The sequence below is a fragment of the Aedes albopictus genome, chromosome 3 (assembly GCF_035046485.1).
Source record: "Aedes albopictus strain Foshan chromosome 3, AalbF5, whole genome shotgun sequence".
NCBI lineage: Eukaryota > Metazoa > Arthropoda > Insecta > Diptera > Culicidae > Aedes > Aedes albopictus.
Genome location: NC_085138.1, coordinates 350,941,595 through 350,963,976, shown reverse-complemented (window position 1 = coordinate 350,963,976; position 22,382 = coordinate 350,941,595). Strand labels below are relative to the sequence as shown.

Below are 22,382 nucleotides of genomic sequence, written 5' to 3'. Positions count from 1 at the left end.
TTTTCAGCACTCTTCGTATTTATCCAACTCGGCAAGCCTCGTTGGATAAATGTACAACTCGTGCTGAAAAAATCAACTTTTTGCAACTCGTTACATAAATAACTATTGTGCGGTTTGTTATTGTCGGTTTTCGTCCTTTTCAAAAGTAGCGCTTGCCGCTTTGAATCTGACAGTACCACCCGGACCAAAATTTTTAGGTACGCTGACGTTGTTCGGCAGCTGTCAAGTAGCTCCCGGGTTGTCCTCTATGGACACGAAACATGGACCCTACGTGCAGAGGACCAACACGCCCTTGGAGTTTTCGAACGGAAGGTGTTGCGTACCATCTACGGCGGAGTGCAGATGGAAGACGGGACTTGGAGAAGGCGAATGAACCACGAACTGCATCAGCTGCAACTGAGAGAACCAACCATCGTCCACACCGCTAAAATCGGGAGGCTACGGTGGGCGGGTCACTTCATCAGGATTTCGGAAAGCAACCCCACTAAAATGGTTCTCGAGAGTCATCCGACCAGTACAAAAAAAGTGGTGCGCAGCGAGCTAGGTGGTTCGATCAAGTGGAGGACGATTTGCGGACCCTTCGTAGAGTGCGGAACTGGAGACTCACAGCCATGGACCGAGTAGACTGGAGACGACTCCTACATACAGCAGAAGACACTCAGGCCTTAGTCTGACCGGTAAGGTAAGTAATGGGTTTCAGAGGCGTTTCAGGGGGTTTCAGGACATCCCACAGGCCGTTTCAGGAGGCTTCAGAGGTTTTTTAGAGCGTTCCAGAGGTTTTGTGGTCCAGTGATTTCAGGTTATTTCAGGAGGTTCAGGTGCGTTCCAGCAAATATCATAAATTAAAAATCTTAAAAATCTTTGGTTCCAGGGCCGTTGCTAGAGTCTCTAGAAGTTTCAGATCCATTCCGGATGTGATCCATGGGGTTTTATTAGCGTTCCTTGAGCGTTCAGTGAGGTTTAAGGCTCAATTGAGAATGGCAAATGTTCCAGAGCTAAAAAGGCACTTATTTTTCCCAAAATGATCCACAAATCGAAGAAAATAAGAATGTCCGATTGATAATTTAGTCAATTATGACAATAGGACACGCTGGTTTTGTTCGCTTTTTCGTCATTCTGGAGAAAAGTGCATTTTCAATTTTGAATAGTATGTGATTTTCATTTGAGCCTTAATCAGTGTTCCATGAAATTTTAGGGGGGTTTTAGAAGCGTTCCAGGGGTTTCAGGGACATTCCAGAGGGCGTTCATGGAGTCGAAGAGGTTTTCAAGGGAGTTTCAGTAGCGTTACAGGGGTCCAGGGAATGAATTCCAGGAAGTGTTTAGGCTTTACGTTGGGTTTATGGGTGTTCCGTGGTGTTTCAGGAGGTTAAAGAGGATTCCACGGGCGTTTCAGGGGCTTCAGGGTTTTCAGGGGATGTCAGAGGCATTCCAATCTGTTTTATATGAAAGGCAGACTATGGTATAAAGAGAGATGACAGATTTCTTCTGTCCTTTCTCTTTCTATAAAAAAAATGTATTGGCAAAATTAGACAAGATGTTTCGAATGCTTTATAGTTAAACGTTTACTGATATAGCGTTGAATTATTTATGCTGTAAATGTGTTGTATATGAATTCACTGATATTTGATTATATTGTATACAAAAGTCTGTGGGTAAAATTAAGGATTCTATTACCTACGTGGTTTTATCTCACATTAATATTCTTCAAGAATACTTCAGTTGGATGGTCTCTGGATCTTTTCATAAAAATCAATATTTCTGCAATTCAGCCACTCATCCTCACATCCTAATTCAAATGCTAAAACAAACTTCTGGTCAAATTTTCAGCTAAATTGGTGAAGATTTCAAGGTGCCTAAAGTCAGAATTTCTTTTTTGGTTTAAAAATTAAAAAAATCAAACTTTAAAATTCTCCTGAAGGCTAAAAGCCACAAAAAATATCGTGTCAACCACTGAATGAAAGATTATTCTGTTCCTTTCAATTTTTCCGAATATTATGTAGTAATTGGAGATTGCTTTGATAATATTTATTCAATTTTCAGTCATGCAAGTACCCTATGGTCTCTTATAGGGTATGTTGGAGATGGAAACAAATTATAGTGGAAATAACGATTAGTAGGTTCACAGGTAAACATCTTCATCAGTGATACTAAACATGTTTCGTTTACTGCTTTCTGGTGACTGAATTCAGCCTTTTCTCTAATACAAAGCTCTTATTTCCAATACGGAGAGGACCTCCATACATTGTTTTTCGATTCAATGCTTGTACAGCATTGTAGTGAATATAATTTTATGTAAGTGAATAGCCTCATTAAAAAAAATAAACTAAAAAAAGAGACAATTTTTTTCCATTTCCATTTTCCATTTCATTTGTTTATCAAATTCAAGATAAAACTGAATCAACAATATTTATGCATAACACACGGTTCGTGGCTGCCGTGCTCCATCCTCGGTCACGCCCGAGGCTCGCCCAGTCACGCTCCACCTGATCCGCCCATCGTCCTCTTTGCGTTCCACGCCTTCTTGTGCCAACCGGATCTGTCGTGAACACCAACTTTGCAGGGTTGTTGTCCGGCATTCTTGCAACATGCCCTGCCCATCGTATCCTTCCGGCTTTCACCACCTTCTGGATGCTGGATACGCCGCAAAGTTCTACGAGCTCGTGGTTCATCCTTTTCCGCTACACAACATTCTCCTGCACACCGCTGAAGATCATCCTTAGCACGCCTCGCTAGTGTCCGTACAGGACCACCGGTCTTATCAGCGTCTTGTACATGGTGCACTTGCTGTGTGGGTGAATCTTTCTAGACTGCAGCTTCTTCTGGAGCTCAAAGTAGGCACGAGTTCCACTGATGATGCGCCTTCGTATTTCACGACGTTGTTGTCAGCCGTCAGTAAGGATCCGAATTCCTCCATCACCTCTAAGGTATTCCTGCCTATCGTCACATTTCACATTACTACCTAGACGTGCCCGGTTGTGTTCTGTTCCGCCTGCCAGCATGTACTCTGTTTTAGACGCATTTACCAATAGTCCGACCTTTGCTGCTTCGCGTTTTAGGCGGGTGCACAGTTCTGCCACCGTTACAAATGTTCTGGCGATAATATCCATTCCATCGTAAAGTACGCAAATTAACCGGATTTTGTGAAAATCGTACCCCAGCTGTTCAGCCCGGCTCGTCACATTACACCTTCCAGAGCGATATTGAAGAGTAGGCATGAGAGTCCGTCACCTTGTCGCAGACCCGGCGAGATTCGAATGATCTGGATAGTTTACCCCAAACTCTTACGCAGTTTTGCACACCGTCCATCGTTGCTTTAATCAGTCTAGTCAGCTTCTCAGGAAAGCCGTTTCCGTCCATGATTTTGTATAGCTCTTTGCGATCGATAATGTTGTATGCCGCTTTAAAGTCGATGCGTAGGGACCTGGTATTTACGGTAATTCTGGAGGATGTGCCGTACGGTGATAATCTGGTCCGTTGTCGACCGACCGTCGATGAAGCCGGCTTGATAACTTCTCACGAACTGATTCGTTTTAGGTGACAGATAACGAAAGATGATCTGGGATAGCTCTTTTTAGGCATAATTCAAAATGGTGATCGCTCTGAAGTTCTCACATTTCAAATGGTCGCTTTTCTTGTGAATGGGCCAGACTACCCCTTTTTTCCACTCCTCCGGTAGCTGTTCGGTTTCCCAGATCCTGACTATCAACCGGTGCAGACAGGTGGCCAACTTTTTTGGGCCCATCTTGATGTATTCAACTGCGATACCATCCTTGCCAGCTGCTTTGTTGGTTTTGAGCTGGTGAATGGCATCCTTTACTTCACTCAGCGTAGGAGTTGACTCATTTCCGTCCTCTGCTGCGTTGGAGTAGTCGTTCCCTCCGTTGTCATGTTCTCCCGTGCCTACGTCCTCCACGCCATTCAGGTGCCCGTCGGAGTACTACTCAAACCTTTCGATCACCTCACCTCCGTTCTTATCATTGCGTATTTCAGCTTAAGTAGATTGTCTGTTATTCGTTTTGGAAGAATTCGACTTACTTTTTTATTTTAAATTTGCTTTCATATCCCATATCAAGCTAACAGTGCGAAATGGAGACGCATGGTTCACGACCGGGTCACCGCGCTTATACACCTTCTAAATATTTATTTTGATACACACTCCGCCACCTCAAGTCCAATTTAATCACAATAGCCCCGTTTAAAAATATCCATTACACTTATAGCTAACCGTTCGCAAAACGTCCAAAAATATCCGTTGAAATCATAAATTATAGAATCAACAAAGCTCCACAAAACAAACGTGAAAAACGACACACGTGAAGATCCCTGTCACGGCTACGGCGGCGCACAGTGGGATCATTCTGAAAAAAGACGATCAAAACCTCTAAGAGCCGTTAGATGACATTTTAGCATATAGGTGTCTTTGGAAGATGTGTTCAGAAATATCGTCTCTATTTTTATGCATATTCACTGTATGGTAAAACTGTAGGGTGAACCCGAGCAAAAAAATATTTTTTCAAAATATTTTTTAGAGGGTAGATGTCTTCAGCAAAGTTGTAGAACAAGTAATTTCAAGTATCTTTGCTGAATTTAATTTGGACTTCATTTTTTGGGAGAAAATATGAAAGTTTAAAAAACAACCTCAAAATCAGTTTTTTGAACTTTTCCATGATTATATCGTAAAATTTCAAAGTGATATGTTCTACAAGTTTGTAGGTACTACTGGAATACACTATCTTGCCGAAGACACCAACTCTGTAAAATTGAAAATTGCTCCAGTAAAACGATTTTTTTGAAAATTTTTCACTATTTTCACTATTGAATATTTTTTGAATAGGCACTTTTTGGCAGCCGTGCTATTAAAATTTCAATGCTTTATCATGTCCATAATAGACCAAAAGTGACTTTACAATCGGGTCTGATAAGGCACTTTGATTTCTGATGCTATTTCAATAGGCATTTTTCAATGAAAATATTCACAAATTTCATACAAATCAATTAATACAAACTGAAAACTCACGAAAACTTTTCGACATTAATATTTGTTAATCCAAAAAGTATTCTTGTTGAAATAGTCTACATTTCTAACACTGTGGTTGACTTTACATTGAATAAGTTTTTAACTCCAATTAAAAACTGTGTTTTTTATCTAATTTTTTATTGTAATTCCCAATGCATTTGTTTATGTTACATGCATTAATCAATCAACTGAAATGAAACATTGTTACATCACATTGAAATAGCCAGTATCTGTTAGAGATATTCTAGGTTGTAAATCTTACGTTATGATGAAAATTCTTCACAGATATTTTATTGAAATTGGTTATGCTGTTTGATACTCTTTAAAATTTATTTTTTCCAGTTTTCAAGAACTGCGTCCGTTAGGTCGATTCCTGTCCATGATTTTCGAAATTCCTTCGTCGTAGACATATTACCTTGGTTCATCCCTTGACAAATCCGCATCAAGATCACGGCTCGATTATGGATACTTTTCCGGAGGAGCCTTTAGTTTTAAGTTTATATTATAACGATTTTTTGAAAAGATAAAAAGGTTTTGTGCCTTTTTGAAAAAGATTTCGTAGATGAGGAAATCACTCAAAGGAAGAGGCTTTTGCCTCTTTCAAAATTTGTAGTTCAAAATAAATGACACTAACAGTTGAAATAGTCTACATTTTTTAACTTGTTTTTTTTTTTTATTCAGAAGTACTACTTGTATGAGCTAAAAATAATATCGAAAGGTTGTATGAGATTTGTGAATATTTTCTTTGAAAATTACTACTAAAATAGCTTCAGATATCAAAGTGCCTTATCAGACCCGATTGTTAAGTCAATTTTGGTCTATCCTGGACATAATGAACCATAGAAATTTTGATAGCACGGCTGCCAAAAAGTGCCTATTCAAAAAATATTCAATAGTGAAAATAGTGAAAATTTTTCAAAAAAATCGGTTTACTGGAGCAATTTTCAATTTTACAGAGTTGGTGTCTTCGGCAAGATAGTGTATTCCAGTAGTACCTACAAACTTGTAGAACATATCACTTTGAAATTTTACGATACAATCATGGAGAAGTTCAAAAAACTGATTTTGAGGTTGTTTTTTAAACTTTCATATTTTCTCCCAAACAATGAAGTCCAAACTATATGGTGTCTTCAGCAAAGGTCCTTGAAATTACTTGTTCTACAACTTTGCTGAAGACATCTACCCTCTAAAAAAATATTTTTTAAAAATATTTTTTTGCTCGGGTTCACCCTACAGTTTTACCACACAGTGAATATGCATAAAAATAGAGACGATATTTCTGAACACATCTTCCAAAGACACCTGTATGCTAAAATGTCATCTAACGGCTCTTAGAGGTTTTGATCGTCTTTTTTCAGAATGATCCCACTGTGCGGCGGCGGCAATCGACGATGGCCTCGAGGAGAGAGTTTGAAGAAAAGCCGGTCTGATCCGATCAGTGCGCGGCAATAAACCACACCAGCAGAGATCACAATTCCACCTCCTGTCTTTAGTACTGAGCTCAGCGTCGTCAGCACAGGTGGGTGGCCGGCCGGTAGATCCTGGTGCGGCGGCGTACGTTTGACTTCACAATTGATTTACACACTTCTCCCTGACTGCCAACCGGCATCACCATCAGCACCGACCGGCGTGATGTGAGATTTGAAATTTGCACGAAATTTCCTTTGATGATTGGATACAAAATATCCTACATGGTACGTGCGCTAGAGAAATATGTCACCCGAAAGCGTGTGCTAGTTGTAAAGGGTAATGAAATATTTCGAACAAGTTACCCTAACATGTACCATAACGTGTAGTATTTTTGAGAATAGATGAGGATTGATCTTGAAGGATAAACATAATTTCAATTTTAGAAATACGAGTCACTAAGAAATGAGTTTGAACATTTGGGATGAGAACCATAACTTTTGATAACAACATCTCCAAGCTTTTTAAATACTTCCAACATTCGCGTATATCGTTCATCGTAACACACACCCTTAACATTCATAGAATTTACGACGAGCGTTGTTTACATCCTTTCTTCCCCCGCTCGATCCGCTTCCAACGGTCACTCCTAGAGGCGAAGAATTTCAAAATCAAGCCACTCTCTCGGGATGCTGCATGTTCTACATATGTCGTTTATTATTGCGTTCCCCAGAATTCACCGTATTCGCATACTTTCGTCTTTAATTAGCTTATAAATAAATGCGATTTAATGGATATTATTACAACTTTTTTGCTCGTACGATATCCGAGTTTCGAATTCCAAGAGGAATTTCGAAGTGTCGTCGCTTTTTTTCTCACTCGATAATCGCAGCTGCTAGGAAGACCCCCAATCGATGGTGGTGTTTCCCGCCAGGAATTCCCAGAATGGCTTTTATTAGGCAAGCGATATCTCTGGATTGCAACAAAGCCGACATGCTGTTCATTGCATTGCATACTTAGACTATAGCGATGAATTCGGATGGAAAACAATCAGTCTACATTGTTTCCTGAGCTCAGTCAAAGCAGAGTTCCACCAAAGGATTCCCCTTAACCCTCTAATACCCAAATTTTTTATTTTGATCTAAATATCATTTTTCGTCATCTAAAATCGATTTAAACATGTTTTGGACGATGATTCTTTTCAATTCTCGATTTTGTAAATTTCAGTTTTTGATTTTTCTAATTTTTATTTTTGAACATCCCCACTCTTTTATATATTTCCTGGAAGCCAATTAGGGGTACGGATTTTTTGAGATGAAAACATTTTGAGGTTTTATGATTATTGTTGAAACATTATTATTTTAAATTTTTTTCACAGAAAATTTTATTTTCCGTGTAATTTTATGGAAAATAATTTTAGAGTGTATTCGATTCCCTTAAACTATTAAACAAAGATAGTATGATTTGGGAAAAATTTAAAATATGTTAATTGTAGCGATTCAATACAAAATAAACAATGACTTCTAAAAGGTGACTTAAACATCATTTTTTCAATGATTTAAAAAAAATGTAAATACGCTTTAAAATACACCAAAAACCATTTTGAGATATACAGAACAGTCCTAAATATTTGCCAAAAATATAAAAAAAATGATTTTCCACGACACAAAAATTACAAAAATGCTCAAACTATACCCCGTCTAAAGGCGGGATTGGGTATTAGAGGGTTAATTATGGTTTTCACAAACCGCTGAGGGTAAGCTTCTACAAAAGCTTCTATATTAATAACTAGTAATTCAACACATAACCTCTTAATGACCTACATATGTGTGACGATCGTGTAAGAGCTTATGAACATGTTATTGATTTCAAAAATGGCAGACATGAAATAGCTGCCAGCTAAAATAAAACATTTTGCAACAGCCCGCCAATGTTAAATACTTTGAAAGGGAACCAAAACTAGTCATAATTTCAGTAACTAGTTGGTTTCATTGTAACTTGAACTATCACCTTATTGATAAACACAGTCTACAATACAAAAACAAATGATATCAGCTGAATAGCTCAGTGATGCTATAATATAATAATGTTTTGAAGATTGTGCATATGTTTGGGTTAAGTTCAGAACACCAGATTTTAATCACAGTTCCAATCTAGTGACGAGTATTCGTGCATGCTTAGTCGATGACGACCGGTAATGCTGTATAGATGATTTATAGTTTTTCACGAATTTCCCGCAGGAGTTCCTCCTGGGATTTGTTCCGAAGCTTCTTCAATTAATTTCTGAAATTTCCGTGAGCTTTCTTCTAGAGTTTCTTCCAGGATTTCTACAGAAGTTTCAACCGGAATATTTCATAAAGGTCCTTGCAAGTTCGAAGCTTCATTAAATGAATTTTAAGATTTCTCCTGGAGTATCCACCGATTCCCTCGGATGTCTCTCAGAGTTTTTTCTGGACTTTCTTCTAAGATTTTCTTCAAATTGCCTTATGGGATTTCTTCTGGAGATATTTCTGATCTTGCTGCTCCTGGAGTGCTTTCCGTGTTTTCTTACGAAGCTTTTTCTAGGATTTCCTCCTGCAATCCCTCCTAGATTTTCTCTAGAAATTCCTACTATGATACCTCCCGGATTTTTTCTAGGGATTTCTATTGGCATTTCTTCAGGAATTCTTGGTGGGATTATTCAAAACAATCTTTCGGGATTCTTCCACAAGTTTCTCTGGTGATTCTTCTAGAAGTCTTTTCAGAGACTTCAACCAGGGATTCCTCGAAAAATTATTCATGATCATGGGATTCCTCCAGGAACTCTTTTTTGGCCTACCTCCAGAAATTTCAGTTGCGATTCTCCAAGCAAGGCCTCCTTGGACTCCTCCAGTAATTCTAACTGGTGTACCTTCTTGCAATCTTCTAAAAATTCCTCTTGGGATTTCTCCAGAATTTCTCTACCGATTCTTCTAGTAATTCAAATAAATGCCGATGACGAGGAAACCAGGACGTATTGGACAGACAGTTTATTTGAAGCAGTCTAATAGTGCTGTGCCTGAACATTGCCCAATCGCATCCTTTAGAGTACCCTTCCACAAACAACACCTACAACAACACTCATATTTCCTTGACACCTAGGTCTGTGAGATCGTAGAACTTTCTACATCTTTCTTAGGTGTCCGTCTTTTTCATATTCCTCAGCAGTCACAAGGACGAGACCGGGACAACTCTCGACTGTTGGAGGATTGCGTCAGTCTTGCCGAGAAGTCAGAGATAAGTCTCCAATCTTTGTGTTTGGTATCCAACGGGAAGGAGGCAATCCTCATAACTGTGGTCTAGGGCTGTACTACCTACGAAGTTTGTGCGACTTGCTTAATGCTTATGTTCACCTTTTCAGTGGTAATCAGGTAAATAATTAAACCATGACAATTTCTCATACGCTTTTTCGCCAAGGAAAGCACCCCATTAAACCCTATCCAATTTCCAACTCCAGATATCTATGAAGTGGGCCAAGTTCTTGGAAATATTCTAAGTAGATATCTAATCAACATTTCCTCCCCATCCCCGCTGATCGTAAGGACCTGGCCAGGTGTCGAGAGTTCGTTAAATGAAAGGTTTGTCAAGTGCCAGGCAACTTTTCTGGCGCATTAAACGTCTCTATCGACAGCCACCCCAGGATCGGCTATGCTATGCTAATTCCTCTACCGATTCTTCTGGTTATTTCTGTAGCAATTCCTTCTGGTATACATTCAATTCAATGTGATAACTATAAATTCTAAACATGCTATCTCCTGAAATTCTCTTATAGAAATTCCTCTAGAGATTTATATTAAGATTCTTTTAACTGGCTTTCGTGAAGGAAGGTCTAGAAGAGTTCCAGGAGTAGTTTTGTGAGTAATTTCTAGAGTAATTCATGGATAAAATCTCTGGAGTAATTCAGCGATGAGTCTTGAGAAACATCCCTGGAAGAATCACTAAAGTCATTTCTGGAAGTATAATAAACTTCCCGGAAGAATGCTAGGAGAAATCCCTTGACGGGTTCCTGCAGGTATCACAGTAAGAATTCCTTAAGGAATGCTAGGAGGTATTTCTGGAAGAATCACAGCAGGAATCGCTTGTTGTTTTCCAGCTGGAGTTCGTGGATGAAGATCAAAAGTTCCTGGAGAATGTGGAGCGGACCGTGTGTGATGGTTAGAACACTTGACTATCACGCCGAGGACCTGGGATCAAATCCCACTCATTCGGAAGGGAAGTAAAGCGTGGGTCCCGAGATGAACTAGCCTAGGGCTAAAAATCTCGTTATACAGATAAAAAAAAGTTCCTGGAGAAATCTCTTCAGAATTTTTTAGGGAAATCCCAAAATACAATTTCCAAAAAAAAACTTCTGGAAGAATCCTTGGAAGATTGCCTTGAATAATCCCAGCAAGAGTTTTCGAAGGAATACCAGGAGAATTCCGGGAGGCATGACAGCAAAAATTTCTGGAAGAATCCTCAGAGGAATTGCTGAAAGTACCACATCAGGAATTGTTTCAGAATTCTAATTGAAGGAATGCCAAGAGGAGTTCTTGGAAGAATCCCATGAGAATGTTCTAGGGATTATCCTTGGATAAAATCTCTTGGATAAACATTCCTGGAGGAATCACCAGAGAAACTTCTGGAAGAATCTCAGGAAAAAATCTCTGGAGAAATTCTTCGAAGCGTTTGAAATCGTCACGCGTAGGAAAACTGCAAACGCCCGCCACCACGGCTTGCTGCGATCTCCAGCTTTCCAAGAAGGAAGATCCTGACCTAGGATCTGACTATGTGCGACAATTGGCGTGTCATTATGTTACTGTGTATTATTGTCAAAGTTCTGTGCAAAGTTATCCTAAGTCGGGTACAGAAGAAGATAGACTAGACTCTCTGGCGTTAGCTCTGTATCGTCCTGTAACAGGTCAACGAATTTCAAAAATCCCTCTGTTTGGTATTTATTGACTACGAAAAAGCTTCCGATCGTCTGAATCAACTTGGGAAACACATTTGGATTTCATTATTGATATTATTCCTTTACATGTCCTGGAAAAACAACAATAATGTTTCGCCTCACTTTACTTAGGGTTTCACATTTCAACAGGCGTCGGATCACTTTGCGATCTTTGATAAAGTTGTTTGTCATATAGCCATATATAAGAATAGTAAAGGTTTTAATTATCGAAAGCTTACAGTGCCATCTAGCAACAAACATCGAAAACATAAGATTTCTGTATACATTTGGCAAAGTTTTTCCATACAAATTTAAAGCCCATTGAGCGCCCCTTAAACTTAATAGACTTCGATCAAATTTTGAACGTAGATTCTTCTTCTTCTTTATGGCTCTACGTTCCTACTGGAATTTGGCCTGCCTCTCTTCAACTTAGTGTTCGTTTGTGCAATTCCACAGTTATTAATTAAAGGGCCTGCCATTGTTGGAATTTTTCCCGACCGGAACGGGAATCAAATCCGCCGTCTCCGGATTGGCGATCCATAGCCTTAACCACTAGGCTAACTACTGGAGACCCAGAACGTAGCTTCTGGTAATCCAAAACAACTGATTCAGGAAGTAAGACTTTGTATTTTTTAAATTTATTTTTTTCCATATGAGTGTGGGGTACCCCAATATAACCATTTCTGGTGATCTCTGCACTTGGCATTTCTGCCACTTAGGAAGCGTCCATAAATTACGTCACGCACAAATTCCCCATTTTCAACCCCCTCCCCCCTATGTTACACTTTTTGTATTAGACCTCTGGAATTTTTGTATGGGTTGTCACACTTTACGGAACCCGCCCTCTCCCCTGACGTATATTATGGACGTTCCCTTACAAGATAGATTTGCAATTAAAAACTAAAACTAATACCATCATGGGTGACCCATGCCCCATGTTGCTTCAAGAGATCCTACATCAATAAGGCAAAAGCAGCAGATATTTCTCAATTTTATCGTAATGAATAAATAAAACAATTACAATTACAATTTCTGAACATGAAAAATATAGTAATACAAGAACAACTCTGATAAATCGGTGCCAAACCAACAATGCACATTGGGCAAAATCAAGCCCAAAGGTGGAAAAAAATAATAACTTTCTTAATACAAGACCATATGTAATCATCAATGGCTTATTCAAAAGCAAATTTTCTCAAGAATTGGTCGGTGGATGATTTATGTACGGGCAACTTCTCTGAAGTGAGTTATAGAGCCCGTTTTACCCCAGTTCCCCCTAAAATTTGTGAATTTCTGTTATTTTACGGCACTTGTTATGATTTTAATGATTATTTCGCTGGGATACCATCGCCCTACTCCCATTGAGTAACGTTACATACAAAAAGTTTTTAAAATGTTGGAATTTTAGGGTGTTGTGGGGTCAATTAGGCAATGGTATATTTTCAAGGTAGAAATTCATTTTTTATTTTTATTTATGATTTTTTACGTGACAATAACTAAATAAATGATCGAATACACATGGTTTATTCCTAAAGAAACCATTTTTGGCGAGTTTGATTTGAAATTATTGGTTATATTTAAGTTTTCCCGCATACAAATATGAGTAGTTCCCATTCTTATACCACCGATTCCAAACATTTTCTAAACGATGAGCCATTGTTTATATACTCCAAAAATATAATAAATGATGTTCGCGCATAGCCCCATAGACGGGAGGTGACGGCAGCATATAGTTTTAGAGCTTAGTTTACCCAAACTCACCTATAAACTTATTTTTTATTGTTTTTAAATTAAAACAACTTTAACTTGAAACTTCTATCAGACATGTCCAAACACTGCACTGCACGAGGAGTCGATGCTCAAACACACCACCGTGGGTGCCAAGCCACCACCTAGCTCTTCGTGTTTCAGAATGAACACGCACCGTGTCTGGCTCAACACCGGTGTCGGTGGCGGTGCTCAGGCACTGGGCACGGTGTTTGACGCTTCGGGTAACACGGAGCCCGAGTGTTTCCGATTATGCAAAACACTCGTGCGAGTTCAAGCGCTCGGTGCCGTTCATTCTCCAGCACCAGTTGCAAATGCTGCTGGTCGACGACGATAGTGAAGTACTTGGCGGCTCCTTTTGTGTCTTTCTCGTCCCTTCTGAATCAGTGGCTCTGATGCAGACAAGCTACCACGCACTGTGGCCGAGCTCACTGCTTTGGTGTTTCATACAATCGGAAACACTCGGCCTCCGTGCCCAACCAAAACTGAAACACGGGGCCGTAACTGAGGCTCGAGTTATAACACCGACACGAGTGTTTCGCCAGTCGCACTGCGTGTTCATCAGTAGAAGCTGAACGAAGGTGGTGATATGAACACACACGGTGGTGTGTTTACGGGCAAACACGCCACCGGTGCGGCACGGTTTGGTGTTTTGCCCATGTCTGCTTCTATGCATGATATGATTTAATATTGATGAAGAGCTAACCATTAATATCTCTGCATCCTATGAAATTTGGATATTAACCTTCCAGAACGCGCGCCATCAAGAAACTGAAACTGCACCGCGCTCGCCCTGTATACGAAGAGCGAGGTTTTTTGGTAGTGTTGTACTTTTTACAACAGCGCGCGCGCTGGAGGGTTATGGGCAAAATGGGGTTAAATGAGAAAAAAAAACATTCAAAAAGCTTGAATGACCATATAAGTTGACAAATAGCTTGTTTGGCAGATAATTTCTATACGAATGATACTTGTACTTACGACATTGCTTCAGCGGGGTGTAAAGCCTGTTTCACCCCAATTTCCCTAAAAGTATAATCAAATTGCTCCATGGCAGTTAATATAATATATCATTCATATGATAACATTCTGATTCCAATGAGTATACATGAAAGATGTTATAAATATGACGTTTGGGGGATAATGGGGCAAAATATGCTGCTGCTTATTTCTCGGAATTTTGGTATTGAAGATGAAGAAATTTATAATCAATACGTGATACGTGAAATCTACATATATAAAAATGTAGTGCCATACGTGGGACCGCGCATAACTTGCGAACGGAAGGTCCGATTTTGGTCGTTTTAGTTTTGTTCTGTTAGTTTTCACCCTAGGAAGGTTTATGAGGCAAAAAACATGTTAAAATTGAGAGTTTTTGAAAATCGATCTTCCATGCATTTTGACCGGGGATTTGGTATTGTCTAAAAACTTGAAACGTCAAAAAACGCAGTAGGCAAGACAAAGTTTGCCGAGTACAGCTATAATATTTAAAATCCATGTCGCACACTTCCATTATTCACCATTCCAAGCATTTCATGATGAAGAGCTGTAGCGTGAATTTGAGAATATCCAAACTGCTGCTTGCCGATAGACTTTATGGGGGTTGTAGTAACACATTGTAGTAAAAAAGTCTCCAAAATGCATTCGTTATATTTTTGTTAACGAAATAGCAACTTAAACATCAAATAGGTATTTATTTTGTTTTGCTATATGCTAATAATATGACAGTCTTATTCCACTTAGCCAAGTACACTACCCGTCATAAGTATAAGACGCTGTCTTCATCAATGTTATTCAGAAGCCCAAAAGCAACAACTTTTCTGAAAGCGGCATTTTTGTAGGTGTTCTGGTTTTGAAGATATCAAGGTGAGTTAGGGTGATTCAATATTATTGCAATACTGTTTGTAAGTCTCTACTTATGACGGATAGTGTATGTCTTTTAGTAATAGATACTAAATTTCCTAAGCACATCTCTTTGCACATCTGATCATAATCGAAGTCACCTTCATCTGGCGTTGCGTTCATTGAAGCAGAATCTTCCCGTTTGTGGCGGTAGTACAATTTCATCGTTTTTATAAAGACATACCTACTGCCATTATATTTGCTGAATTTTGCTCTGGGGCTGATTTCCTTGCCAGATGTTCTCGAACAAACTTATGTCGTATATGCAGTCTTTCGCCTGCTTGTTCGCCAGCGAAGATCAGATATGGTCAATGCAAAAGAAAAGTTTAGTAATTAATCAAGTTCAATTGCACAAAAACCAAAACTCTTCAGGTTAGATATAAATTCCTCAAGATGTTGCTATTGACTTGATTTTTTGTATTCGGCTAGATACTTTGCTGTACGTACTGTGCAAAATCTGACACCCTGTCCAAAAAGTCTTGCACCCTACATTACATACACGCTAAAACTGCTCAGCACTAAAATGTGTAAGACCTACTCATAAGTGCATAATTTCCAGACCACACAAAAATGTGTGACAGTTACACATTCTCAAAAAACAGCTCGTACACTCGTCTAGCTGTGAAATCTTGATTTTTTTTTGTTTTCCAAGGCCACTAGTAATCCTAGCTAGATTGCTGTACAAAAATTTTTGCGAATTTAACGATTTTGCGGACACTGGAGCTGATTTTGTAAATGTGCAAGGGTTACACATTTTTGGTGTAGTCTGGAAATTATGCACTTTAGTGCTGAGCGGCGTTAGCGTGTACTCAATTCTTTCTTTGCACGGGTTGTTTTTCGACATAACTCAATCAATTTAAATCAATCCACATTAAAATTGACGGTCAGTACTATCCGCATACGAAAAATCAAGTCGATATGTTGATACACACATCAATTCTGAGGAAATGCTGTCGTTCATTTGACATTATGTCAAGGGAATTTCAATAATGCCAAACCCCGGACCGACAAAAAATCGAACCCAACACTCTCAGCATGGTTTTGCTGAATACTGCTATATGTGCTGAATGGCTATATGTGTTCTACCTGTGCATCGATCAGTCATTAATGAACTCGTATGGATAATATCTTTCAAACAAGTTATTTGTCAACTTATATGGTCATTCAAGCTTTTTGATTGTTTTTTTTTCATTTAACCCTAAATTTCCAAATTTCATAGGATGCAGAGATATTACTGGTTAGCTCTTCATCAATATTAACTCATATCATGCATAGAAGTTTCAAGTTAAAGTTGTTTTAATTTAAATACAATAAAAAATAAGTTTATAGGGCAGTTTGGGTAAACTAAGCTGTAAAACTATATGCTGCCGTCACCTCCCGTCTATGGGGCTATGCGCAAACAACATTTAGGATATTTTTGGAGTATATAAGCAATGGCTCATCGTTTGGAAATTTTTGGAATCGGTGGTATAAGGATGGGAACTACTTATATTTGTATGCGGGAAAACTTGTATATAACCAATAATTTCAAATCAAACTCGCCAAAAATGGTTTCTTTAGGAATAAACCATGTGTATTCGATCATTTTTTTTAGTTATTGTCACCTAAAAAATCATAAATAAAAATAAAAAAATGAATTTCTACCTTGAAAATATACCATTGCCTAATTGACCCCACATCACCCTAAAATTCCAACATTTTAAAAACTTTTTGTATGTAACGTTACTCAATGGGAGTAGGGCGATGGTATCCCAGCGAAATAATCATTAAAATCATAACAAGTGCCGTAAAATAACAGAAATTCACAAATTTTAGGGGGAACTGGGGTAAAACGGGCTCTATAACTCGCTTCAGAGAAGTTGCCCGTACATGAATCATCCACCAACCAATTCTTGAGAAAATTTGCTTTCGAATAAGCCATTGATGATCACATATGGTCTTGTATTAAGAAAGTTATTAATTTTTTCCACCTTTGGGCTTGATTTTGTTCAATGTGCAATGTTTTATGCGTTTCAATAAACGTTCGTTAATTTAGCATTTTTTTTCTCTTTTTACAGGAATAAAAAATCATTACTGTGCTGAATATTGAACATTAAATCTCCAAACCGAGCCCTGCCCAACACGGGCATCAAACCCCACACCCGGTGCTGAGCCATCCGAGGATGGCCGATTATGGCGACTAATCCTCCCAAGAAGCCGCCAGAAAATGACACCTACTATACCACCGGGTTTCCGGATTCCAACTTTTCCGGTCCGACGACGCCGTCGACGACGACCAGCCTGCTGAAGAAACGGCGGTCGACCTGTTCCTGCTCGAACATATCCATTATGCAACTGTTTCACGAGATGAAGCAAAAGTTTCCTACGGTGCCGGACCATGTCGTGTCGGACCTGGTGACGGCCAACTGCCACAACCGACCGGGGTGCATCGAGAGCTTGGAGAAGGCGGTGTTGGGGAGTCCGGTAACGGGGCAGGCCTATCCGTCGCAATCGATACACAGTACCAGTTTGAAGCGGCGCATCAACGAGCGGAAGATGAGCAAGCTGGAGAGCAGTCTGAGCGGCGGCAGCAGTGGGAGCAGCAGCCGCGAGAGCAGCGTTGATAAGTCGCCCAAGTGTGCGGGGGATGCCGGTACCGGGAACTTCAACAACAACAACAACCGAATACCGAATAATACAACGACGAGTAGTACTGGTGATCATCTATCACGTGACAGTGGTAGTGTAAATAATTCTGCTGATAACCACCCGACGACGATGATGACGCCGGCGTTTGATAGCAACAACAATCGTGTTGCGCCGAGTCGACCCACTACATTGCCATTCAGTGGGCCTCGGCCAACGCGAGTGGCACCATTACCTCCCATCAGTAGTGCTTCCCAGCAGTCGGCAAATTCGGCGGAGATTGGCGAAACTATCAACGTGCAGCTGAACGTGACCGTTTCGCCGGTGGCCAGCAGAAGTCCCCTAGGGCAAAGGCATACATCCACCCTGCAGCTGCAACCGGAAGCACCCTACTCCCGAGAGTTGGCTCAGGCTTCCAGTAGATTTAATACCCCCGGACCGCTGCCTCCGGGAGCCAACAGTCGAAGTTCGACGTCGGTCAATCTTACCCTGAGGCAACCGAGCGAAGGCCCGCAGTCACCGATCCACATCCACGCTAGTCCCCTCAAGTATACGGCCAAGGGCTTCAACGCCCAGTCTGGCATCCAGAGCAAGCTGGAAATTACGTTTCAGGACGGTTTCGGGTCGATCAGTGCCATGCGAACGCACGTTCCCGGGTTCGATCCTCCTCCCATCGTCGGCAGCAACCATAGTAGTAGTAGTAACAGTAGCAATAGTACCAGTATACCACAGCGCGGACAGTTGCAGGAGAACCCATACCGAGATCATTATCAGCACCAGCAGCAACAACAGATGGTGGCGGGAGTGACGGTGAACGCCGGAGCCCAAATGGCAGCGGCACAACACAACGAGAGCGATGGACTTACCAAAGAGCAGCTTCGTCAGAACTACCTGACAGGTAAGTGTTAGTTTTGAATGGTGTCTTTTTTTGGGGCGAAATTGGGTATTTGCGTTGAGGCGTTTCAGCTGGTTGGTCGGCGAATATAAAACTGTTCTTTGTGTGGTCTTATCAGTGACGACGACCTGCTGTCGCTGGAATCGATTCGTTCTGCTAGGGTGCACCATGATGAGGTTTTCGTCTTCTAGAGCTGCCTATTTCATCATATTGGTTCTTTCGAAGTTTTTGCATAGCGGCTGAAGCATGCGGTAGCAATCCGCACGGCGTAAATACTATGCATTAGCTAACTGATCGAGAAGCGTATCGGTTTTAGTTCCTCACAAAGGCTATTCAGTGTCCGTTGGTGATCCGCCGATAACAAACATGCAATAGGTATACTGCCGTGAATCGCATATCAGTCCCATCTTTACTGGGTTTCCTATGCAAATGGGACAGATATGCGATTCACGGCAGTATAGCTTCTGTATGTTTATTAAGCTGCAGAATTTAAATATATATTGCCAAAAAGTTACATGGGACAGTTATGTTTCCACCGGCAGTGATACCCTTGCACAATTTTGCACAACGTCCATAGTAGTTTTATCAGTCTGATAAGCTTCCCAGGAAAGCCATTCAAGTTTATGTTTGTTGCAAATATTGCTCTGAGCGGTCAAGTCAATAGTATCGTACGCTAACCGTAAGTTGAGGAACAGGTTCTGCGTTGGGGCTTGGTATTTTGGCCATTTCGGAAAATTTTGCATATGGTACAAAATTAGTACAGTTACAGTACCAAATAGCCGTCGGCGCAGCCGGCTTGATGATTTCTCACAAGCTCTTTCGCTTCCTATACTTACTTGTATATGGTCGGCGTTAAGTCAGAGTGGACTACGCGATTTTTTCGGCAGGTAAAGATAAGCGCAGGAATTCGATAACTCTGAACTTTTCAACGTTTCTTCGATGCAGATGGGTCATTACATAAAAGAACTACTGATTTCCAGAAAATAATGCTCTTGATTTGATATCCCAAGTGCGTGCAAGACATTTTCCCGAAATCATTGAAAAACAGATGGTTCGGTCTGACTGAACGCCGACCATATATGCTTCGTTCCGTTGAATCTACGTCGAATGAAAAATACTTCTCCAGTTCGGATCTGGTCCTGGGACAATCGCTTCGAGTTTTGTTAAGTTTTCAGGTAGGTGTTGATAGTTGTTGAGTACCCAACAAGTTGAAAAGTCTCGAAGTATTCCCTCCTCCTGGCAGCTTACATAGGCTATCTTTCGGCAAGCTACCTTCACGGTCATTATAATTTGCACATATCATATTGTTCCGAACTGTTTTACGCCTCAGTAATTTAGGAGAGGGAGGGGTCGTAGAGTGTTTTTAAATAAAATTGATCGGTGGCTCTCAGAAGAGTTTTATCTATTTCCTTCTTTTTTTTCTCACGGCTGTTTTAGTATTCCTTCTGAAATTTCTCCTGAAGTTTCATATGAATTTTTATCGGCTTTTCTCCTGGAGTTTTTCACGTGGGTTCCTTAGATGTTTTTCCTGAGGTTATCCGAGAAGATATCCAGAGACAAACTGGAACATTTCTGAAAAAAATCTGAGAGTAATTCCGAGTCGAATTATTAAGGAAATTCCAAAAGGAACTCTGAAACCTTCGAATAGAAATCCCAGGATGAAGTACAGGTGAAATTCCACAAGATTACTTTACCTTGCTACCTTGTTGGCCACATAGTAACTTTACTCCAACACCGAGCATAAAGTAGAGCAACATCTTCGTGGGTCTTGGGCGATGTCCCAGTGACTCGCTATTCTTTCTTCCGACATTTGCACTACGTGCCCAGCCCACTATAGCCTGTCGTATTTTTTACGTTTCACAATACTCGCACTTACTACAACTCGTGATTCATGCGTCTGCGCCACACTCCATTTTTTTCTTTCCCACCGGGAGTTGTCCGCAGTACTTTGCGCACAAAAACTCCGAAAGTTTTTCGGTTTACCTCCTTTAACGTCCACGCTTCGTGAACGTAGAGTGCAACCGGAAGAATCTGCGACAGAAACGACGGATATCACTCTGAATATGGCCAATATTTCTCAAGTGATACCTGCTCGGGCAGTGTCCAGTTACTAGGCCAGTGTATGTACATAGAGCACTCTTGTTGAGCTCTAAGAGCTTTTTGGTTTTGTTAGCATTTGGTGTTATAAATCGTTTTGACTGATTGCAATTTTTGACATCCATCCAATTGGTTATCACCCTCTGCTCAACCCAGCCTTTCAGGTCAATTTTAATTGTACAATTTGATATACCGCAGAATGGTTCTGGGCCAGCAAAACTGTAAATTGGAATCACTTCTAGCAAACTCGTCTGCCATTTCAATGCCACAGTGACCTGGAACCCAATATAAGTTTACTTGGCACAACCTGCGCAGTGAAAGAATGTACTCCCAGACAAGCTTAGAAGTGCATTTGTAAGTGCACAACACTTTTAGTGCAGCTTGACTATCTGAGAAAATACAAATATTTGTATATCTGTATTTTCTGTCAAGGCAGATATTTGTGCATTTCAAAATAGCAAGAATCTCTGCTTGAAACACCGCAGGATAGTGTCCCATCGCCACTGAAATTTGTATTCCAGGGCCGTAGATTCCTGTTCCCGTGTTTTTTTTTTCAACCTTTGAGCCATCTGTAAAGAGTTTAATTGATCCTTGACGAACAGTGGGACCTCCGACTTCCAAATCTGCGCGAGTAGTTTCGTGCAACTTGTAGGGCACATCATGGTTCTCCACAGGTTTCATCCAGTCTCTAATCATTTTCATAACTGGCCTATTTTGGAAGTACTGTGAAATGCTCAGGTGACCTACAAGATCACCTGGCATAAACTTTTCAACTCGTTCAAGTCTCAGCAATTCCTTTTCTGCTTTTAATTGCACGTACTCGTGCAAAGGTAGCAGATTGAGAATCGCATCTAGAGCTTTTAATGGAGTGCTGCGCATCGCTCCTAGACGTTGAATTTTCGCAAGCTTTGATTACGTGCTAGCCTTTTTTGTTTTGACGAAGCATACGCCAATTTTAGGCGGATTGGCAGTATAAGTCCACATAATAATTTTTGGTTTCAAGCCCCACTTTCTGCCAATAGTTTTGGAGCATAACCAAAATGCACTTGTTGGCTTACCGATCACGGACTCAATTTGAGCATTCCAGTTCAGTTTAGCATCCAGAATCAAACCTAAGTATTCGACGCGATCACTAGGACGAATTTCTATCCCCCCAAGCCGAAAGGCTCTTGGGTTGATCTTCCTTCTCCTAGCGAATATGACATCTACGACTTTTGACGGGTTGATGCTAAGGAGGCCCTCCTTACTACACCATGAATGTGTATAGTTTAAGGCCCTTTGCATTCTTCCCGAAACAGTTTCGTCATACAGACAACGTGACAGACAACTATTATGACTATGTCGTCTGCAAAGCCCACAACTTCGAAACCTTTTTTCTTCAAGCTTCTTAGAAGATCGTCTACAACTAAGGACCACATTAGTGGTGAGAGCATTCCTCCTTGAGGGCAACCCTTCGTTGCCCTTACTGTTATGGAAGAACTTCCCAGCTCAGAGGTGATTTCTCTTTTTGCAAGCACAGTATAAATCCAATGAATGATACATTGGTCGAAGTTTTTATTCTCCGTGGCATGCTTCATAGATGAATAGGAGGCATTATCAAAAGCTCCTTCTATGTCTAAGAAAACACATAGAGCTATTTCTTTTGCTGAAAACATTTTTCCACCTTTGTTACTAGCGAATGAAGTGCCGTAACCGTTGACTTACCAGATTGATAAGCAAACCGGCAGTCA

At 40.4% G+C, this 22,382-nt stretch overlaps 1 protein-coding gene across 8 annotated transcripts in view; it reads left to right on the top strand.

The window, feature by feature from the left end:
- Positions 1–22,382, top strand: part of LOC109408777 (beclin-1-like protein B) — a 111,577-nt gene that overhangs the window by 73,365 nt on the left and 15,830 nt on the right. For all 8 annotated transcript variants that reach the window (XR_009998528.1, XR_009998527.1, XR_003897945.2 and 5 more), the window contains exon 2: positions 17,093–18,558. Coding sequence is in view for 4 of the 8 variants with exons in the window: in XM_029874867.2 (XP_029730727.2) it covers positions 17,208–18,558 (1,351 nt within the window). In the remaining 4 variants the exon portion in view is untranslated. The remainder of the gene's footprint in view (positions 1–17,092; positions 18,559–22,382) is intronic.